General features: G+C 39.5%; 1 protein-coding gene across 4 annotated transcripts in view; it reads left to right on the plus strand.

The window, feature by feature from the left end:
• The first annotated feature begins 1402 nt into the window (after positions 1-1402).
• Positions 1403-22585, plus strand: part of RC3H1 (ring finger and CCCH-type domains 1) — a 58181-nt gene continuing 36998 nt past the window's right edge. For 2 of the 4 annotated variants that reach the window (XM_080647955.1, XM_080647956.1), the window contains exons 1-2: positions 1422-1740; positions 20000-20398. In XM_080647955.1, coding sequence (XP_080504081.1) covers positions 20168-20398 — 231 coding nt within the window. In that variant the 5' untranslated portion in view covers positions 1422-1740; positions 20000-20167. Of the gene's footprint in view, positions 1741-19999; positions 20399-22585 lie in introns of all 4 variants that reach the window. The other 2 variants (XM_080647954.1, XM_080647953.1) reach the window with 2 other exon arrangements.

The following is a 22585-nucleotide window of genomic DNA, read 5'->3' on the forward strand; positions in this document are numbered from 1 at the left end:
GGAAGGTTCCCTAGTAGTGAAAAGAAGAGAGGAGGAGGAAAAGCAGGAACAGATTAATGTTTTTCCTAGCAGGGGACTGCGGCCTGGCTGTTTGAGATGGGAGATAGTCTTTAGGTTAGCACAGGCTAGCCTAATCCCTCTGTGGTAGCTGGAAATTTGTTCTTTGTAGGACTGGGACTACTAATTAGTAGGTTGAAGACAAGGTTACAGATTTAGTTCACTTCAAAGGCAGTCATTTCCAATCAATAGGGCTTCTAAAAAGAAGCTGAAATCTGAGTAGCAGGAGGGTGGTAACAATTAAAAAGAACTCTCCCCTGCTCAGAGTTTAGGAAGGTGTGTGATACACTATATACAGATAATATAAAAACACTGAGTGTCATAGTGACTGGATTTTATCACGTTAAGGGCAGAAGCGTCTCTAAATATAGTACAGCACTTTCCTTGGTTTTGGAGATGCATGCAGTGAAGAAGGGATGGGAAAGCAACATCTCTGCGCTCTTAGCCAAGATCTGGGGCAAAAAAAACAAAACACAAAAACGGGGATAATAGTTGAGAGGACTATTAACTGGGTGCTTATTTGAGGACGATCTCTCTTCTCTATTCTAATAAAACGATTTATTTTGAAATTAGATCTGCAGCGTATGAAAAGCATTCAATTTCTCTCACTTCTTAAAAGCTAGGATCTGGCTAAACTGAATTGCCTTGCAGGGGTCTCCCATTACTCCAAAGCAACATGGCTCCTTCTCCATAAGGGAGAAGAAACTTTCAGCCAACTGGAGGTTAGCTTTTAGGTCCAGGAGCAATTCCAGGGGCCGAATCCTTTCCTGTTCCCGCCCTGTGCCCCTCGCCCCCTCGCCCCCTCCTTCCCCAGAGAGCTCTTCCCTTCCCAGGGGCCTGGGGACACCTTCTGGGGCAGCAAGTGTGCAGGCCTTTGGGCCATTTCGCCCTGTTGGGGACTCTTGAGAGGGGGTGACTGGGGCAAAGCTGTTGTGATAGAGAATCTGGATAAAATGAAGTAAGAACAAATTCTTCTGGGGTGGGTGAGGCGAACCATGGCAAAGCAACAAGAATGGAGGGACAAGAGCTGCGAAAGCCAAGCGGGTAGAAGTAGTGCGGGGACGGGAGGGCAACGTCGGGAATTTTCCAATTCACCGTCAGTGTCTGGCCACCTGCTGGCTGGGCGCGAAGGCGCTGGGGGCCAGGCGGGGTGGACCTGGGACCAGCTCTCCGGCTCAGGCGCGTTGCGCTCCGGCTCCGGGCGGTGCACGTCGCTGGCCTCTCCCCGTCGGGCGTCGGCGGACAGTGACTCAGAGCGACCCTCCCGCGTCTGCCCCGCCTCCGCTGACCCCGCCCTTTCGCTGGCCCCGCCCCGGAAGGTGGGGCCTCGCCCTGGTCCCCGCCCAGTCTCCGGGGCGGGCGCGGGAGCCCGAGGAAGAGGAAGGGGACGAGGACTAGAGCGACCGGGCGGAGGAGGAGGAGGAGAAGGAGGAGGAGGAGGAGGAGGAGGAAGAAGAAGAGGAGGCCGACCAACAAGATGGCCCCTGCTGCCCGAGCGGCCTCCGCAGCAGCAGGTGGGGGGCCGCAGGCGGCACTGGCGGTGGCGGCGGCCGGGGCCCGGCGGCCTGGGACAGAGTCGGAATCGACGGTGGCAGCGGCGGCGGCGGCGGCGGTGGCTGCCGCGGCGGTGGCGACGGCCGCGGGGACTCGGAGCTGAGAGGAGCTGCTGCTCGGACCAGCGCGGTGAGCGGCGGCGGCGGCGGCGGCGGCGCCCTGGGGAGCTTGCGGGGCGGCCCGGGCTCGGTCGGGAACAATGGGCAGCGGTGGCGAGGAAGGGGTTGTCCCCGCCCGTCCTCTGCTCTTGGGCCGCGTCCGCCAGCCCGCCCGGCCTCGGGCCCCGTCGGCGGCCGGGGACTAGTTAGTGGCCAGCGGCCTCTAGGCCTCGGCCAGCCGCCTGGAGTGCCTGCGGGGCGGGTAGGCCGTGGGAGGTGCGGACGCTGCTCGGGAACTGGGGAGGGCGAGCGAGGCTCCGGCCCGAGGGAGGGAGGGAGGGGGCCAGCAGGCTGCCCAGCTGCTCCGAGACTGCGAGGCCTGGCTGGGAGGGGACAGCGCCCGGGAAACGCTGCTGGACCCCCCAGTCTGCGGGGTGGGGGAGGTGAAGGCGTCTGTAAACAGGCGCCGCCTCTGCCTCCCTGCTCGGAGCTGCTCCCTTCCCTAGCCCCTCAGGCGCTTCCCTTCCCCAGCCCAGTGGGTTTTACGACGTCTCTTTCCCTAGGGATCAATCCAGATAGTCGTCTTTCTTCCTGGTGGCGAGATAGGGAAATCATAGATGCAGGTGTCTTTTTTAAAAAATGAAAGTGCAACAACAAAAAGTGTGCATGGTAAAAGGTGATGATTAGCTAGAAGGATGGACAGGGATGGAGATCTGAGGCACGTTGCTCCCCTTTAAACATTGCTAGGTATCAGTTATCTCTAAACATCGGTGACGCCCACGTCCTGGTGAGAGTGGAACAAGGGCGCTTTGGGAGCGCTCAGAATATAACTCTTGACATCCCAGAATAGTCCATGAAACTGGAAACAAAGCCGCGTACTGGCGACGCGAAGACAAATTGCAATGTTTGCATAGAAAGAACTTTTCTTCACACGAACCGAACCGTTGTGCATTATTAATGTGCCGCATAAGAAGCAACAGCAACTGGCATGAAATGGACCCGATGGAGCATTCATTCCTTCAGGAGGCAGAAGTGGTTCGTCCGCAGGCTAGAACTTCTTGTGTCCTGTCTCATGTTCTAATTTAGTCTTCCAGTAACTCCTAAAATTATTCAAGATCAAACCTTTCCTCTGAGTTTGACATTTGGTTTCTAAAGCATATTTTATAAGATTCCAAAACGTTATTATAATTTTCAAAAACTGGAAAACAACTGTTCTGTTTTGCTGTTTAAGCTTATCAAGAAACAGGTATTCATTATATTTGTCCTATGGTAGTGGTGACTGAAACTTCAACAGTTAACTACTGTTTCTCTTAAACTTAATTTTTAAAGGCACCTACCACATCCATTTCCAAGTGAGGGGGGGGGGAAATGATACAGGTTATTTCTATTACATTTTCTACCTAGGTGTGCAGAAATTTATATTAAAATTGTTTGCATGCATCTAAGAAGATTGCTTTTCACTCTTTAAGACTGAATTGTGTGGCTCATCTAGTTGGTATTTGTAAAAGGAAGACTGACCTTTGCAGCGAACATGCCAGTTAATATCGTCCTGAGAAGTTTTGGGACCATAGCTCGAGAATCAGATTTGCATTTTCTTGGTAATATCTTCAGAGTAAATTTCTAACTAGAATTGTTGTCCATGTCTATTGTAATTCAAAGCATTTTCAGGTTTCTGTATATGAAGTTTAATGAGCTGCCCTTACTAGTCCTTAGTTCTTCTCCAAGAGTTGACAGTAAATAGACTAGGCAGTTGGATAAACGGAGGTTGAACTATAGTGTTTGGGATTGAAGTATAGTGGATGAATATGAATGACTTTCATTTTATGTGTAGCATAAGTAACTTATGGATTTTTTTTTACTTTTTAAGTGATGGGGAAAGAACAGCTTTTTTTATGCTGATTTTTGGTAGGTCAGTACACGATGCAAGGAAAGTCTGTGTTTCAGTGATTCTTAAATTTTTCTGTGATGCTAAACCTATTACAACAATTTTAGTAACTTATGAGTTTGTACATTGTAAGTAGTTACTGTGCTTTGTTATGAAAAAATCGCATCATGTTGTTCAAGGACTCATTTGCCTCATACCTAATGTCATTTTTCTGAAAACAAAGTTTTTTAAGTGTTAAGGTATTGTGTTTGAAATTGGATGTTGATCCAACAATTAATTTCTGGGTTGAATCTGGGTCCCTATTTCTGTTTGTCATTGAAAAATGTCTTTAGAGAATTACATTTTTATTTATGTCAAAACTTTTTTATGATGTGACCCCTCAGCTGTCAAATCTTCATTTTCAATGTTTATTCTGATTATTTCAATTCAGAATTTCTCAAGTAATAATAGTTAAGAATTTTCTTCTAAAAACTTTTGGGACCATAGCTTAAGAATCAGATTTGTATTTTCTTGGTAATATTGAAAGTCAATATATGTTCAATTCATTTGAAAAAATTTGAAAACATGTTTGTGTTTTTTGTTTTTTTTTACATAGAAAATTACAGTTTTCAAAGCATATTTGTTGAATGAATAAAAACATTCTCATTTAATTCCCCTACTTAGGCTGTAATATTCTCATTTTACATATGAAGAATCTAAGGCTAGGAAAAGCTAAGTAACTAGCAAAAAGGCCACATAATTAATAGTTAAAAGGTTACTCAAACCAAGGTCCTGTGACACAAATTAGATGCTTTACTATTGATACCATATATCTCAAGGTTAAACTTTGAAGAATCTTGTTTTGACCACCAACTATGTCTTGTACTACTGTATTTGCCTTTAGCCCAGATATCTTTTCTATTATCATTATTTGTATCCTGCCAAGTATTTACTTACAAGTTTGAGAAAGTATATATTCATGTGAATTACAAAAGGCACATTTATATTTGCTTTTAACAGGTCTAAATGCTTTATATATAGAAACTCATACCATTTACATAGGACAGATCTGTGGAATTGCTATAATTGTGTCATGGCTTTAATTTGTTATGTAAGCAGTAACTAAGGTGTGCCTTTGAAATAGTTTATGAAAATTAAAAAATAACTTTAGTAACATTCAGTGATGTTTAAAGTTGGGTCAGCCAACATTTGAAATTCTCCATTTTTTTTAAAAGCCATAGACCAGTGGTCGGCAAACTGCGGCTTGCGAGCCACATGCGGCTCTTTGGCCCCTTGAGTGTGGCTCTTCCCCAAAATACCACGTGCGGGCGCGCATGTACAGTGCGATTGAAGGAGTACCCTAATTAAGTTAATAACAATGTACCTACCTATATAGTTTAAGTTTAAAAAATTTGGCTCTCACAAGAAATTTCAATCGTCGTACTGTTGATATTTGGCTCTGTTGACTAATGAGTTTGCTGACCACTGCCATAGACCATTTAGAATTCTGCAGCATTTATTTTTTAAATCTCTAAATCTTAGGGCTTGAAATGGAGTTTGAGAGGTCTAATCAGTCTACACTTGCTTATATCTTGCAAGTGGTTGGCATCCAACAAAGTGAAGAATAAACTGATAAATGATCCTTGTTTGGTGGACACCTCGGAGCAAGCTGTTCCTTGGCAGGGTATACTGACCTGGTTTAGCTTTGGCCAAGTCAGTGCTCAGGAGTTCAGGTATTTTTTTTGGGTTGGATTCCAGGGGATTTAAATTCTCAGACTGGCCTGCATCAAAATAGTCACAGATTTTGAAATCAGCCTGTTCTGCAGGGTCCTCTTTAAGATCTCTTTTTTTTAATCCTGGAGTGTACTCTGGATTTAGACTAGCTTTAGAGGTTATAACATAAGATTAATTTGTCAGGTATTTATGCAAAGGGATTTTTCTCCAAAGTTTCTTACATTTTCTATACATTTTCAATTGTGAAGTTTACTAATCTGAAATAATGTTGCCCTGCATTTACATAGGACAGGTGGCTTTAGCAGGTCTAAATGCTAGTTAGCTCTAGCATCTTTATTTATTCCATGTTGATCATGCTTATGCCTGTTTGCTTTTTATATAATATTAGAGACTTCTGATAAGTGCACATGTTTTCCTGACTGGTTGAAGTTCAGGAAAGGAATTATAGTAAATAGTTTGAGTTCACCTTACATGTACAGTTAAGCTGACAGAAATTGCATTCTGTCATAGAGGAATAAATGTTCTAAGATTAATTTATATCTTTCTTTGAGATTATTTACAAATATATGTCAGCAATTTTCTTTTGACATTTGTCAAGCATTTTAGTCCTGATGTCACCCCACTCCTCGCTATTTCTGAGCAAATATGGTAATAATTTAACTTGTAATGCATTTTAGCTAAAAATTTCCAAGATCTAAATAGCATTTGAACATGGTAGCAATGTTTTGAAGAAGAGAATTCTAAAGAGTTCATTTTTATATATCTTAACATAAATGTTTTATTGAGGTTTAATTCACACAACATAAAATTAACCATTTAAAGTAAGCAGTACAGCCCTGCCAGTGTGTCTCAGGGGTTTGAGTGTTGACCCCATGCACCCAGAAGCCGCAGGTTCAATTCTAGGTCAGGGCACATGCCCAGGTTGCAGGCTCCATCCCCAGCAGGAAGCACACAGGAGGCAGCAGATTGGTGTTTCTCTCTCATCAATGTTTCTATCTCTCACTTCCTCTCTCTGAAATCAACTAAAAAATTAAACAGTACAGTGGCAGTACATTCACAATGTTTTGCAACTACCACCTCTAATTCCGTAACATTTTTATCACCCCAAAAGGAAATGCTGTACTTATTAAGAGGTTATTCTCTATCCCCTTTCTCCCTAGTCTCTGGCTACCACCATTCTATTTTTTGTCTCTTTGTATTTAAAAGAAAATTATTTTGAGCCAAAATTGAGGAAGAGTACTATGTATAATTGAAATTGCAGAAAAAAATTTAGAATATGATTGTTAAAAATCAAAACCCACTCATTCTTTTCATGCTTTTCCAAGTACAGTAGTAGGCTGTTGCCCAGGGACTTTTTGTGGAAGAAAAGTTGGAAGTCACAGCAATTTGCAGTTTTAGTTTTGATCATTCCGAAGGAGTTATACTCAAACTCTCAGAATCATTTGTATTTCTTCATTGGGTTGTGAGACTTAACTAAATTTCAGTGTTACATTACACATGTGAGCGATTTATTGCCCGTTACCTACGAATTGTTTGCCTTTTGGTTTTCTTAATGTATAAAGCAACTTGGAATATTAACAGACTTATTTGAGATTATATTGGGAAATCATTGTTAGATTGATAACCTTTGATCCTATCTTTGTGACTATTTTATTCAGCCATGTTTTGGGATATTTAGATTTGCCTGAACTCTGCTTTTATCCCTGTAGAATAAATCTTAGAAACCTTTATATGTGATTCATTCCAGAAACATAGACACTGTTACAGACGCGGTTGATTTTTTAGCTTTTTTGGATTGTTTTAGTTGGTTGATTGAGGGAGAAAACAACTAGGTATTTTTTCTTTTTAGAATAACATAATAAATTTGGACTTCTGTAAAATTAAAATTGCTACTAAGTATAAAGTTTTAGTTTTGGGCTTTGAAAATATTCTTTTATCCTTATCTTAAATTCAAAATGGTACTTCCCTAGTTTATTGAAATCTTAAAATGTATGGTGAGAAGTGAAATACAGATTTCTTGTTATTTGTAAAGATTTGTAATAGGTTACAAGAGGTCTAAGTGGAAAAGAAGAATTTAGCCTGACCAGGCGGGTTCCAGTGGTTGAGCGTCGACCTATGAACCAGGAGGTCACGGGTTTGATTCCTGGTCAGGGCACATGCCCAGGTGTGGACTTGCCTCCCCAGTAGGGGGCTGATCAATGATTCTCTCTCATTGATGTTTCTATCTCTTTCTCTCCCTCTCCCTTCCTCTCTGAAATTAATAAAAATATAGTTTTTTAAAAAGAAAATAATTTAAATTTTGATACTAACCTCCCCCCTTTTAGGGAAAAGTTATGTAATTAATAAAGTTAGTTCTAAGAACAACTTAAGAAGTGATGAAAAAGAATTATATAAGACTATTTAGGATTCAATGCAAATTTCTGCATTTTTTAAATAGTGAATTTTTTCGGGGATATATCAATTCTTTATAAATAGTTTGTTTTTATATATAACTCATTAATTTTTATAGTAACATTTATTGGAAAGCTAGTGTACTATATGTAATCATAAAAATAACATCTTTTTACAAATTTATCTTTTTTGAAAGTATTTCAGATGTTTCCCTTTCCCCCCCAAAATAACATCTTTAAGTGGGTGATGTTTAAAGGTGCTTGAAAATATGATTTAGTGGAAGATTTGTGAATGAAACCGGATTGTTATATTTTTAACTTTATTATAGAACAGTATTTTATCTATCCAGGTTCCAGCTTAGAATAAGAAGTAGATAAAAGACCTTTAATTGTCACAAAATTAATTAACTAAATCATCTGATTAAAGCACTGGCTTACAAAATCTCTCTTTTTTTTAAATATATTTTATTGATATTTTACAGAGAGGAAGGGAGAGGGATAGAGAGTTAGAAACATCTATGAGAGAGAAACATCGATCAGCTGCCTCCTGCACACCCCCTACTGGGGACATGACCACAACCAAGGTACATGCCCTTGATCGGAATCGAACCTGGGACCCTTCAGTCCGCAGGCTGATGCTCTACCACTGAGCCAAACCGGTTTCGGCCTTACAAAATCTCTTGCTTTGTAGGTAATTCTAAGAAGTTTGATTGTCTCTTTTCTAATCCCATAGCAGATTAAAAGGTGCAAGGAGGATGACAGGAAAAAAACCAGGATAGCTTGAGGCCATATGATGATAGGGATAGTACCTCATTAGACTCTGAGTGTATGGTTAATTATTGTGTTGTGCTATATAACTTATTCAAAAGGTATAGAGAAGAATAAGAAAGAAAAAGATGACTCCAGATTTTTAAGAGTTCCTGATAATAAATTTATTGTGGGGAAATGTTTGTAATTTTGGGAATCATAAAAATATGTACAGAGTATATTAGAACATAGACTTTGGAGTCATATCTAGCTAGGTTTTCATCTTTTATCATTTAAGCATTATGATTCTTCATCTCTAAAAACAGAAAGAGTAATACCTTTCCTTAAAAATTGTTTTGACATTTAAATGAGATAACATATGTCTTTAGTATACTACCTGACATCTAGTATCCAATCAATAAATGTTATTTTCCTCCTTAAATTCTGTTTGACAAAAAAATCATTTTAGGAAGATATCTAGACTATTTGAAAAAAGTTCTGCTGTAAAATGTTAATATTAAAGCTACATATAAACTTTGTACAGTTTAGCATTAACTGAGTGTGTATTTTATCAGAAATAAAATCCTATTCTGGTTTTCTTCCCACACCAGTCTTATTAATATGGACCTGTGCTACTTAATATCAGCCACTATCTACATGTGGCTACTTATTTTTAAAAGTTTTTATAGATTTTATTTTTTTAAAATAGTTTTAGATTTATAGGAAAATTGCACTGAAAATATACGTTTCCATATATAGCCAGCTTCCCCCAGTTACCTCTGTTAACATCTTACATTAGTGTGGTGCGTTTCTTATAATTGGTGAACTAGTATTGGTAAATTACTTCTAACCAAAGTCCATAGTTTACATTAGGGTTCACTCTTTGTGTTGTATAGTTCTATGGGCAAGATTGTTTTCTTTCACTTAACAATGTATATTTAAGCTTCTTCCATGTCTTCATGACTTGATAGTGCATTTCTTTTTACTGCTAAACAATACTCCATTGTATGGATACATTTAAGTTTTAATTAATTAAAGTCAAATAAAATTTAAAATTTAGTTACTCACTTGCAGTAGCCACATTATAAGAGCTCAATGGCCACATGTGGCTTGTGGCTTCTATATTGGAAACATATAGAACATTTCCATCATCTCAGAAAGTTCTGTTGAAGAGTGCTGATGTAAGCTATTCCCCAAAGGTCCAGTTCTTCATTTATAGTCACTCTCACAGAGAATTTACCTATTTACATGGCCTCAATTTGTCCTCAAACCTACATTTTCTATGCTTTGTCACTTACACTGCTGGCAACCCTAACCTTGAAATAATTTAAAATCCTTTACTCTCCCAAAGCCCCTGACTTTCCAAATGTCCATTTGTAGTGTGGCTTCCTCATTTTCCTATCAGGGCATCATCTTTTACTCCACTCTTCATTGTTCCTAACCTGGAGTCATCCTTTTCTTTCTTATTCTGCTCTAAAACTTTTGAATATTTATTAAATGTATATAGATCTCAGAGCTAATAAATGGCATAACTGAGATTAGAGTTTAGATTTTCCTATTCTAGTTCTCTCTTAAGATCCCCATTAGTTGGGGTTGCTTTTACAATCACTGTTGAAGTTAGAATCACTTTGAAAGCGGTTATTGAGGACTATTTCATTAAATACTGAGTAATTTAACATACACTACTTACAAACCAAAAGTACAGAGGTTATTGCTATAGATTTAATAGTGATGTATTGTTCTTTAAACAATTAGGATCTTAAATGAAGGCCCTAGCTGGTTTGGCTTGGTGGATAGAGCATCGGCCTGGGGACTGAAAGGTCCCGGTTCAATTCCCGCCAGGGGCACATGGGTTGTGGGCTTGATCCCCAGTAGGGGGTGTGCAAGAGGCAACCAATCAATGATTCTCTCTCATCATTGATATTTCTTTCTCTGTCTCCCTCCCTCTCCCCCTTCCTCTCTGAAATCAATAAAAAATAAGTTTTTAAAAAAGAATCTTAAATGAAGAAATTTATCCTACTTAGTGGATTTTTTCTTTAATTTATGATGGAACTTTTTTCCCTCCAAGTGTGACCCATTTTAGATAACAAAAATTAATTTCCAGCCCTAACTGGTTTGGCTCAGTGGATAGAGCGTCAGCCTACGGACTGAAGGGTCCCAGGTTCGATTCCAGTCAAGAGCATGTACCTTGGTTGCAGGCACATCCCCAGTAGGGGATGTGCAAGAGGTGGCTGATCGATGTTTCTAACTCTCTATCCCTCTTCCTTCCTCTCTGTAAAAAATCAATAAAATATATTAAAAAAAATTAATTTCCTGTGCTAATACAAATGGACTGGTAAGGATAAATAGAATTTAACTGAACATTATTGGTATCCAGAATTCTCTGTTGGTGCTAGTTTTACATTTGGATTCTATTCAAACTACATTTTGATCTATAGAATCCAAATGGGTTGCCACATGAACTTGCATTTCCCAGAGTTTGAAAAATAGAGACCCTCATGTTAGTCTGTGTTTTCAGTTGGGTTGTACCTCTACTTTTGCTCAAAGCAGTCATGCTGTGTATGATCTGCATTTGACCTTCTCTGCATACTGGTTAAGCTTGCTCCAAAGTCCTTTTTTTTTCCAAAATATATTTTATTGATTTTTTTTATTTTTTATTGATTTTTTACAGAGAGGAAGGGAAAGGGATAGAGAGTTAGAAACATCAATCAGCTGCCTCCTGCACACCTCCCACCAGGGTTGTGCCCGTAACCCAGGTACATGCCCTTGACTAGAATCGAACCTGGGACCTTTCAGTCTGCAGGCCGATGCTCTATCCACTAAGCCAAACCAGTTAGGGCCAAAGTCCATTTTTGTGGAGACATACTGTTAAGGGTGGTAGTCTTCCATATTTAAGTACTATACTTAAAAAAAACACACACCCTGGATTTTAACCTTCATTTTGAAATACTTCCCCTATAGTTACTGCTTTTAAAACCCATATTTTATATGTCAACTTTTACATTACTCCATTGATAGCAGTTTTTGAACTGTTTTGATTAAAACTGTCACTCTTTGCTTGAGTCTAGCCTCTTTAAATTTATTAAAAACTTTTAAAAAGTAAATGTAAGGCTCCCCATTTATTTAGCAAAAATTATGGGTTCTTTGGATTGACTCATTTGCTCTGAGTGAGTTTTTTCAGAAATGTCATTTTATTATGTAGGACTGCAATGGATGAAAACCAGCTCATAAGGGTACAAAAAACCCTTGAATTTATTTTCTTTCTACCGCTGTTTTTTTTTTTAAGTTGGCTTTTTGAAATAAAATTCTTAGAATAGAAAATGTTCTGTTTAAATCCCTTTAAGTAATTTAGACTATCACAGAGCCCAAACAGGTAATAGTCTTATGAAAGCATCATTGAATATTGAAGTGGCAGCACCTGTTCCCCTAATGATTGCCATTAATTTATTCATTATACTCAGATGTTAAGATAAAACTTTAAGAATCTTCTTAGGTACATGACAAAATGGTGAGGCAGAGAGGAAAGATGGGGGTAGCAAATCTATATATTTGAGAGAGATTTCAGATTCAGTTGTTGATTACTAATTTTGTTATTGTTTGTAAAGACTATTTTTTAAAGCAATTTTAGGTTCACAGCAAAATTGAAAGAAGGTGCTGAGATTTCCCATATACAGTACTCCTTGTCTGTACACATGTAGCTTTTCTCCCATTGTCAACATCCACCACCAGATTGGTACATTTTGTTACAATTGATGAACATATATTAACAAAGTTCATGGTTTACATTTGGGTTCACTCTTGGTGTTGTACATTCTATGGATTTGAACAAATATGTAATGGTATGTATCTATCATGATAGTATATGTCATACATGGAATATTTTTATTGCCCTGAAAATCCTTTGTCCTTTGCCTATTCATCCCTCCTCCACCCCAACTCCTAGCAACCACTGATCTTTGTATTGTTTCCATAGTTAGCCTTTTCCAGAATATCCTGTAGTTGCGATTGTGAAACAAAAACTTCCATGTGAATGCTTTTCTAAAACAAAGGGTTTATTGAGCCTTATGCTAGCCGGGGTGCTGGTAATATGTCTGTTGGGTATACAGATATGTGCACTTTGTGATAATTCATTGAGCTGAACCTTCTTGATCTGTGTATCTTTTTGTATGTATGCCATACTTCAATACATCATATATAAATTTAGGAGTCATTTTCTATTTCAGTCCCCTGAGTATTTCTCAGTGTGTTCTAGTAAAATATTCCTGTAGTTCTCTTCAAAAGAAATAGTTGCCATAGTCTGTTTTTTGTTTGTTTATTTTTTAAAGAAACTAGTAGGGTTAAACAGTTCTTGGGTTCCTATACTGGTCTAGCATATGGTCTGTTTTGGAGAGTGTTCCATGTACACTTGAAAAAAATTGCTGTTGTGGATGTACTATTCTGTGGATGTCCTTTAGGTCCAGTTTCGTTACAGTGGTGTTCGAGTCTTGTATGTATATCCTTGTTGAGCTGTGCATGCTAATCTGGATGCTAAGGCCTTAGAGTTTTCCATTAGCCTAATTGACTTTCTTTTGGAGAAAACAAATACTCCAGCTTGATAGGTTTGCTAATGTATATTGGCTGACTTTTTCTATATTAAAACTATAGAGCAAAAAGCAAGTGGGGGGGGGAAACCCCCAGATATTCTCTGATTTTAAGGAATTTACAATCTAGTTAGATAGCCTAGCTTTGCTTGATGGGGATACTGTTAGCAGGGACACCAAATAAAAAACTGTCACAGTAACCCAGATAAGAGAGGTTGATAACCTAAACTAAGGTATTGGGAATGGATGGGAGGATTTCAAGAAACATTGAAGAAATAAAATGAATAGGACATGGTGATTGGTTATTTGAGGAGGCAGATTTGAGGAAAAGGAAGTAGTCAAGGATGATTCCCCAATGCTTCTGTCAACAACTAAGTCACTCAGTCACTGACTTAGAGAACAAAAGGTTTCATTAGGTTGAAATGGTTTGAGACCTAGTTAAACATGAATGACTAGTAGCCAACTGGTTATATGGCCGTGGCACTCAGAAGAGAGGTCTGAACTTGAGATATAGATTTGGAAGTCATCAGCATCTAGTTGATAGTTGAAAGCTGAAAAATAGATGACATCACTCAAGGACATTTTGTAGAGAAGAGAAGTGAGGAAGGAATCTGAGGGAACCACACATATTCCGAGGATGGGCAGAGAAGGAGAAGCCCTCAAGAGCGGCACACAAGGAGTGGCCTGCCATACTTGGATAGTGTGCCATTATAGAAGCCAAAGTGGGGTAGCATTTGCTGTAATAAACTCGTCAACATTAATTTTTTTTTAAAATCCTCACCCGAGGATATTTTTCCATTGATTTTTAGAGAGAGTGGAAGAGAGAGAGACAGAAATACTGATGTGAGAGAAACACATCGATTGGTTACCTCCTCCATGAGCCTGGACCAGGGAGGAGCCTGCAACCAAGGTACGCGTCAGTGCCCTAGCTCTTGACGGGTGTTGAACACTGGGACCCTTCGGTCCACAGGCCGATGCTCTGTCCACTGAGCCAAACGGGCTAGGGCAGTGGTCGGCAAACTGCGGTTCGTGAGCCACATGCGGCTCTTTGGCCCCTTGAGTGTGGCTCTTCCACAAAATACCACGTGCAGGCGCGCACATACAGTGCGATTGAAACTTCGTGGCCCATGCGCAGAAGTCGGTTTTCGGCTCTCAAAAGAAATTTCAGTCGTACTGTTGATAATTGGCTCTGTTGACTAATGAGTTTTGCCGACCACTGGGCTATGGCAACTGGTCAACATTATTAATGCTGTATAGAAAGAAGAAAGATAAGGACTGAAATGTGACCATTGAACTTCATAGAAGGTTTTTGATATACCAGTTAAAGTCATTTCAAAATAGTGGTTGGGGAAAAGTGTAGTTTGAAAACTGAGAGGTAAAGGGTCCAGGGGTGGGCAAACTTTTTGACTCGAGGGCCACAATGGGTTCTTAAACTGGACCGGAGGGCCGGAACAAAAGCATGGATGGAGTGTGTGTGTGAACTAATATAAATTCAAAGTAAAGGAGCGGAGGGGAGAGCAAGAGAACCGGATAGAACAGCCGGATCCGGCCTGCGGGCCGTAGTTTGCCCAAGGCTGGGTTAGACTCAGGAGAATAGAGTCTAGGAGAAGACAGGGACAGGGATTGAATGATTAAAAAAAAAATTTTTAAATAAGACAAGTGGGAGATAGAAATGTGTTTTTTAGCTTCTCTAAACAAGGATTTAAGTGTGCTGGTGGGGAAAGAAATAGTAAAGTGGGATAAGTAAAAGAAATAATATTAGTGCTACTCCTTAAAATGTCTCAATCTCATTGGATTTCTCAGTCTATAGATTAGTATTTAACAATCTGAAATATAAATTTACTAGGCACAGTTAGATTTTCTTTTCATTGTGAGTTTTTTCCCCTACATTCAAGATTATTGACTACTTGCCAATCAGATTTGTCATTGTGTCTCAAAATAACTTCTGGGTACACAGGGAGCAAACTTCCTCTACAAAAAGGAGCCATTATTGTAGCAGGAATACGATTACAAGATGTGATCTGAAAAACTAAAGTCTCATTAGAATATTTGGCCTAGCTTTCAAAATTTATTCATGAATCTTTTATATGGGACTGAGTTATCTTTATGATTTAGCAAACAACCTTAATTAAGGAGACATCAATTTTTACAAAGGAAACAGCCAGTTTCAGAAGTTTGCATTTAATTTGAAAGCAGTTAACAGAAGACAGATGAACTAAAATGCCTGGTATATTCCAAAATTGGCTTGATTTTATTAGTTCTCGTTATGTCCTTGATGTTTGGGTTACCACTAAATGATGATGATTTATTTATGTACTAGACAGTATAGTATATGTACCACTCCACAGAGTATTAATGCAAAAACTGAAAGAAGAAAATAATTCTTTGCTGTTTTGCTATAATGGGTACGGTTTTTCTGCTTAAAGGATCTTAATGATGATGCTTTTGAGTCTGGCCTTGTCATTCTATCACCTCTTAATAACTGCTGATTGTCCTCTTCAGCATAGCACATTTACACACAACGTGTAACTTTGTTACATAGAATAGAAACCTGGAGCTTCAGACTGCTTACACAAAGTTAGACATGGTCATTCACAGGCTGTTTCAGCTTCAGATCAGGCAGCTTCCCCAGGAGTGGATTTATCTTTTTTACTGTTTCTTCTAAATTTGTCATTAAGTTGGAGGTAGAAATGTTTCTTTCTGTCCCTCTGCACACTGGGTAAGTAAGCTACCTAATTGAACCCTTTGTAGCTTTCTTAACCCTTCTTTATCAAGTTCTATTTTTCAGGCCTTTCCCCCTCTAAATCAAAAGTCCCAAGTATTTCTCCATTAGTACTAACATTAGCATATGAAATTATTTATATCTAGGATGTTGTGCAATCAGGTCTTTCTTCACAGGGTATTATTACTGGAGAAACCTTGCTCTTAAACATCTCCGACTGCTATTTTATCTGTAAATTAATTTATATTCTTCTGAGAATTATAACACTGACTAGTTATAATAAGCCTTCACTTATTTTTCTTCTTTTTGTTTTTATTTCCTGCTTTTAGCTTTATTTTTCAAGATAGTTAAAAATTTTTCTCTGGTGTTGCCCTGCATGTTGGTTGCTATGGAAATGTTCCAGAGAAATGGTAGGTTAAGTTAAGGCCAAGAATAATGAGTTAAACTCATCTCATAGGGTAGGGTGGGTGGGAATAGATCAAGATTGCCTTCTTACAGACAGTAAGTTTTGTTTGATATAATATCTTTCTCAGAGCAACTTATGCTTCAATTCATATAAGAACTGAGTTTTAGTCTCAGTTCCCAGTTTATAGCTTCAGGCAAGTTATTTAATGCTGCAGCAGCTCAGCAGTTTTCTATAAAACTAGTGGCCCGGTGCACGAAATTCGTGCAGGGCGGGGGAGAGGGTGACCCTCAGCCCGGCCTGCATCCTCTCCAATCTGGGTCCCCTCTGGGGATGTCCAACTAGCAATCGGACATCCCTCTTGCAATTCAGGACCGCTGGCTCCTAACCATTTGCCCTCCTGATCGCCCCCTAACCACTCTGCCTGCTGGCCTACTCGCCCCCAGCTGTGTCCCCCCGCCGGCCTTCTCGCCCCCAACTGCCCCCCCTGCCGGCCTGCTTGCCTCCAACTGCCCCTCACTGCTGGCCTGATCACCCCCAACTGCCCCCCACTATCCCCCACTGCCCTGATCGCACCCAACTGCCCTCCCCTCCTGGCCTGATTGCCCCTAACCGCCTCTGCCTTGGCCCCGCCACCATGGCTTTGTCCAGAAGGACGTCCAGAAGGTCTCCTGGTCTATTTAGCATATTACCCTTTTATTAGTATAGATGGGCCTGTTAATGCCTCAGAAGAGTGACTGACCCAGAGTAGATACTTGATGAACTTTAATTTCTATGTTTCACCCTCTAAATGAGAAGCAGATAAGATGAACCTGTAATAGAGGAGATGGTAATATGTTTTAAAACAACATTTAAAATGTCAGTTTGTAATATGTGGATGAAATCCTCAAAGCAAGCCCTAACTGGTTTGGCTCAGTGGATAGAGCGTCGGCCTGCGGACTGAAGGGTCCCAGGTTCGATTCCGGTCAAGGGCATGTACCTTGGTTGCGGGCACATCCCCAGTAGGGGGTGTGCAGGAGGCAGCTGATTGATGTTTCTCTCTCATCGATGTTTCTAACTCTCTATTCCCTCTCCCTTCCTCTCTGTAAAAAAGCAATAAAATATATATATTTTAAAAAAAAATTAAAAAAAAAAAAGAAATCCTCAAAGCAATATAATTATTTAATAGTGGTATTGCTGTGCTCATAGAACAAATCTGAAGTGTCTTTATATTTTTAAGTTATTACATTTAAAAATTTGAAACTGACCTTTTATAAAAAGCCTTTAATGACTATTTTAGCAGCTTTATTTTTATTTATTTTTTAAAATATATATTTTATTGATTTTTTACAGAGAGGAAGGGAGAGGGATAGATAGAGAGTTAGGAACATTGATGAGAAACATCAGTCAGCTGCCTCCTGCACACCCCCCACTGGGGATGTGCTCACAACCAAGGTACATGCCCTTGACTGGAATTGAACCTGGGACCCTTGACTCCGCAGGCCAATGCTCTATCCACTGAGCCAAACCAGTCAGGGCTTAGCAGCTTTATTGAAGTATAATTTGCATACTATAAAATTAACTTATTTTAAGTGCACGGTTCAGTGATTTTTAGTAAATTTACAGACTTGTGCAACAATCACCATAATCCAATTTTAGAACATTTCCATCACCCCTAAAAGCTCCCTCACTTTAGTGACTATTAACTTTCATCTGTAAGGTAGCACAAATTATAGGATTTAAAAGTACCATTTTGGGAGTTAGGTCTGTCTGAATTTGAATCCCAATCCTGCCACTTACTAGTCTTGTGTCTTTGAGTACTTCTATGTACTTTGATTTCTTTTCTTTTTCTTTTTAATCCTCACCTGAGGGTATGCTTATTGCTTTTAGAGAGGGGAAGAGAGAGAAAAAAAAAACATCACTGTGACAGAGAACATCGATTGGTTGCCTTCCGTATGTGCCCTGACTGGGGACTGAACCCTCAAACTAGGTGTGCACCCTGACCAGGAATCGAATCCACAACCTTTCAGTGTACAGGACGACACTCCAACCAACTGAGCCACACTGACCAGGCTGTACTTTAGTTTCTTTATCTTTAAAATGGAGATAATGACATTATATCATTGCTGTGAGCATTCAGTTAATAAGGTACTGTGTATAGAACACTGAAAATGCTAAAATGCCTAACAGATCGTTGGTTACTGGTGGAAGTTTATATTTTGATTTAGATTTATGGTAGATCCTATATAATAAAGGCATAGTATGCAAATTGTCCCCTCAACTGGGAGTTGTCTGGGAGTTCGACCAGGGGGCAGGGCCGGCCGGGGGAAGGGAGGGAGGCCCTGACCAGCAGCTGCTAGGGACCCTACCAGTGCACGAATTTCGTGCACTGGGCCTCTAGTATTTAAATAAGAGAAGCATCTGAAAATACCTAAAATAATGCCTGACACATGGATTGTTTTCAGAAAACTAAGCTCTGTTATATCATGTTGTCGTAAGTTTATAGTAGCTCTTTAGCAGTTGCTTTAACCACAGTTAAACCTTTGAGGCTCACAGCATATAGTTATTTGTTATTTTGCAGAGGCATGGATTTGAATTGAGTAGCTACACAGCAGCTATGAGAGTTGGAGTTGGATATCTGCAGACTAGTTACTGAGCTGGTAGAATGAGTCACTGGTCTTATTGTTTATTGTTCATTGAAATACTTTTCTTACTAGGAGATCTTATTTCTTTGTAAAACAAAAAGCCCTGAAAAAAATGATAATATTATTCATTTTATTAATATAAACATTTAGAGATTTTTTATTTATTATTCTTTAAAAAATATTTTTATTGCCCAGCCAGCATGGGTCAATGGTTGAGCATAGACTTATGAACCAGGAGGTCACGGTTCGATTCCCAGTCAGGGCACATGCCCAGATTGCGGGCTGGATCCCCAGTGGGAGGCGTGCAGGAGGCAGCGATCGATGTTTCTCTCTCATCATTGATGTTTCTATTTATCCCTCCCTCTCCCTTCCTCTCTCTCTAAAAAATCGTTAAGATAAAACATTAAAAAAAAAGAATATCTAAAATCCTTAAAAATAAACCTTAAAAAAACACTACAATTTCTTTTTATCTCATTACCCATACCGAATTTGATGATAAAGTATTTTAAGGTAGTTTTTATTTGGGGCCAATTCCCTCTTTATTGAGGGGTAACATACAACAGGAATGTACATATTTTTTATTTATTTTTTAAAAAAAATATATTTTATTGATTTTTTTTTACAGAGAGGAAGGGAGAGGGATAGAGAGCCAGAAACATCGATGAGAGAGAGACATCGATCAGCTGCCTCCTGCACACCCCCTACTGGGGATGTGCCCGCAAGGTACATGCCCTTGACCGGAATCGAACCTGGGACCCTTCAGTCCACAGGCCGATGCTCTATCCACTGAGCCAAACCGGTTAGGGTGAAATGTACATATTTTAAGTGTAGAGCTTGATAAAACTTCACAGCTGTGAACAGATTCATGTAACTGGTGTACAGATTAAAAAACAATATTATTAACCACCTTAAAAAGGCTAATTTTTAATTATAAAACAATCACAGATTTAGATAAACTTGAGAGACTTAGGTCTTGGATCTTTTAATTTTATTACTAACTTCGTGTGTCACCTTAGGCAAGTTATTCTATCTTTCTGGAGTCTGTACCTCATCTTTAAATTGAGGGGCTGAGATTGGATGTTTTATTATGGCTCTAATTCTGTAAAAGGGCAAAAAGAGGGTATGGTGATATAAATGCACTACAAAAGGTTGGAGGTAGTAGGCTGAGAAGACAGTTTAATTTAAAAAGGGAGATTGATTTTTTTTTCTTTTTCTTTGTTTTCCAGGTTATATTTCACACTATGTGCTGACTGTATCTACAGAAACTATTAAAAAAAGATAAACTTTTTTCAAAGATTTTGATTCCAGTGGAATCTTTGCTTTAGATATTGTGTGTGTGTGTGTGTGTGTGTGTGTGTGTGTGTGTGTGTTAGTGAATTGCAACTCCAGAAGCAATGCCTGTACAAGCTCCACAGTGGACGGATTTCCTTTCCTGCCCAATTTGCACTCAGACTTTCGATGAAACAATTCGAAAGCCCATCAGTTTGGGTTGTGGCCATACTGTCTGCAAGATGTGCCTGAATAAACTCCACCGGAAGGCTTGCCCATTTGACCAGACCACTATCAATACAGACATTGAGCTCCTTCCCGTGAACTCAGCGTTGCTTCAGCTAGTGGGTGCTCAGGTATGATGGATGACCTACTATACTTTTTAATTTCTGTGTGTGTTCTCCTCCTGAGGCAGACTTGTTGAATTAAAACTGGGTAACATTGCCCTCTATTTAAATAGATAAAATTCTGTTCAGTACTGTGCCAGTCCTTTATTTCATTCTGTTAGGAGACTTACCATGGTAGTCCAGTGTTTCTCAGTCATAATATGGTAACAATGTTTTAATCTGGTGGTCTGACTTTCTCAACAAATTTAGCAATTCAGATCACTACAGAAACCTAAGAAGTCACAAGGACTTCTTATATTGAGGAAAATATTCACAAAAACATTGCGTTTTACTTAATAAGAAAAGTGAAGCTGCTTCAGACAGTTTTACTTAGTAGATATTAATCAAGATGAAAGAAGAAGAAGGTGACAAGAAACTGTAGCCCACAGCCTTTGGGAGCCATTTACCTGGGGTAGGAGCAAAGACCCCTAGATAACCATAAAGTTTAGTGTGGTAATTCTGAAAGTAATACTGTGAAAGTTTTACGTCAGTATTCTTAAATTCAAGATCAGTGGTATCTTCAGAAGGCTTCACAAAGTCATGGGAGGCAGAGTTTTGAAAGCTAGATATGATTCACTTAAATAACCCCTCACTAGATTAATTTGCATAATGTCCAAAGTACCATCTGTTTACCGTAAAGCATTATTGGAATAAATATACTGAAATTTTGGATCTAACCCCACTTAGATCTTCCTAAAGGCTGCAGAAAGTAGAGAAGGTTAATATTATGTATGTTGAAGGTAAAAAGAGCAGTTCTTATTCAAAAGGAAAACTTAATTTACTTACATACTTGTTTCGATGTCATCAACAATACTATAAAATATTTGTCCAAAGGGAAAGTGCAGCATTTTCTTTTCTTCCTGTACTTAATTTTTTATTTCACAATCATTTTTCTTTTTATTTTGAAAATTCCAGTATGACATTTTGGAAACATTTTAAAACATAGACTTACTGGCCCTGGCTGGTGTGGCTCAGTTGGCTGAGTGCCATCCCACGCATGGAGAGATCCCTGGTTCCGTTCCCGGTCAGGGCACATGCCCAGATGGCAGCTCAATCCCCAAAGGGGAGATGCAGGAGGCAGATACCTTTCCGTAAAGATATCTAAGGATGAACTGATTTTTTCCCTGCAAAATGAGTACGTCGTTCTCATATCTTAACTGAAACAGCTAATGTTTGTGAAATTTGAGGGTAGCATGGTATGCATTTTAATACTTAATATCCGCTATTTTAACCCTGAAGAGTTCCATTTAAAAACTGTTAGAGCCTTGGCCGGTGTTTCTCAGTGGTTAGAGTGTTGGTCCTGGCACCAGGAGGTTGGAGGTTTGATTCCTGGTCCAGGGCATGTACCTTGATTGCAGGTTCGATCCCTGGCCCTGGTTGGGGCATGCGTGGGAGGCAACCAATCGATGTGTCTCTCTCACATCAATGTTTCTCTCGCCCTCTCTCCCTCTTCTTTCCTCCCTTCCACTCTCTCTAAAAATCAATGGAAAAGATATCTTCAGGAGAAGAATAACAACAACAACAAAAAAAAGTTAGAGCTAATAAATTAATTAACCAAAGTTGTAGTTAAAAAGTCAACATGCAAAAATTAATTGCATATCTATACTAACAATGAGCAATCCAAAAGAAAATTTAAAAAAGCAATTCCTGCCCAGCCTGGTTCGGCTCAGTGATTGAACATAGACCCATGAGCCAGGAGGTCTTCTATTCCCGGTCAGGGCACATGCCCAGGTTTCGGACCAATAAGGGGTGTGCAGGAGGCAGCCGATAAATGATTCTCTCATCATTGATATTTCTATCTCTCCCTTCCTCTCTGAAGTCAATAAAAACATTTTTTTAAAAAAACACATACGTAAGTCAATAGCGTCAAGAAGAATAAAATAGCCGAAACCGGTTTGGCTCAGTGGATAGAGCGTCAGCCTGCGGACTGAAAGGTCCCAGGTTCGATTCCGGTCAAGGGCATGTACCTTGGTTGAGGGCACATCCCCAGTAGGAGGTGTGCAAGAGGCAGCTGATCGATGTTTCTCTCTCATCGATGTTTCTAACTCTCTATCCCTCTCCCTTCCTCTCTGTAAAAAATCAATAATATATATATATATATATATATATGAATAAAATAACTAGGCATAATTTTAGCAAAGGTGGTGAAAGACTTGT

The sequence above is a fragment of the Plecotus auritus genome, assembly GCF_963455305.1.
Source record: "Plecotus auritus genome assembly, chromosome: 12".
Taxonomy (NCBI): domain Eukaryota; kingdom Metazoa; phylum Chordata; class Mammalia; order Chiroptera; family Vespertilionidae; genus Plecotus; species Plecotus auritus.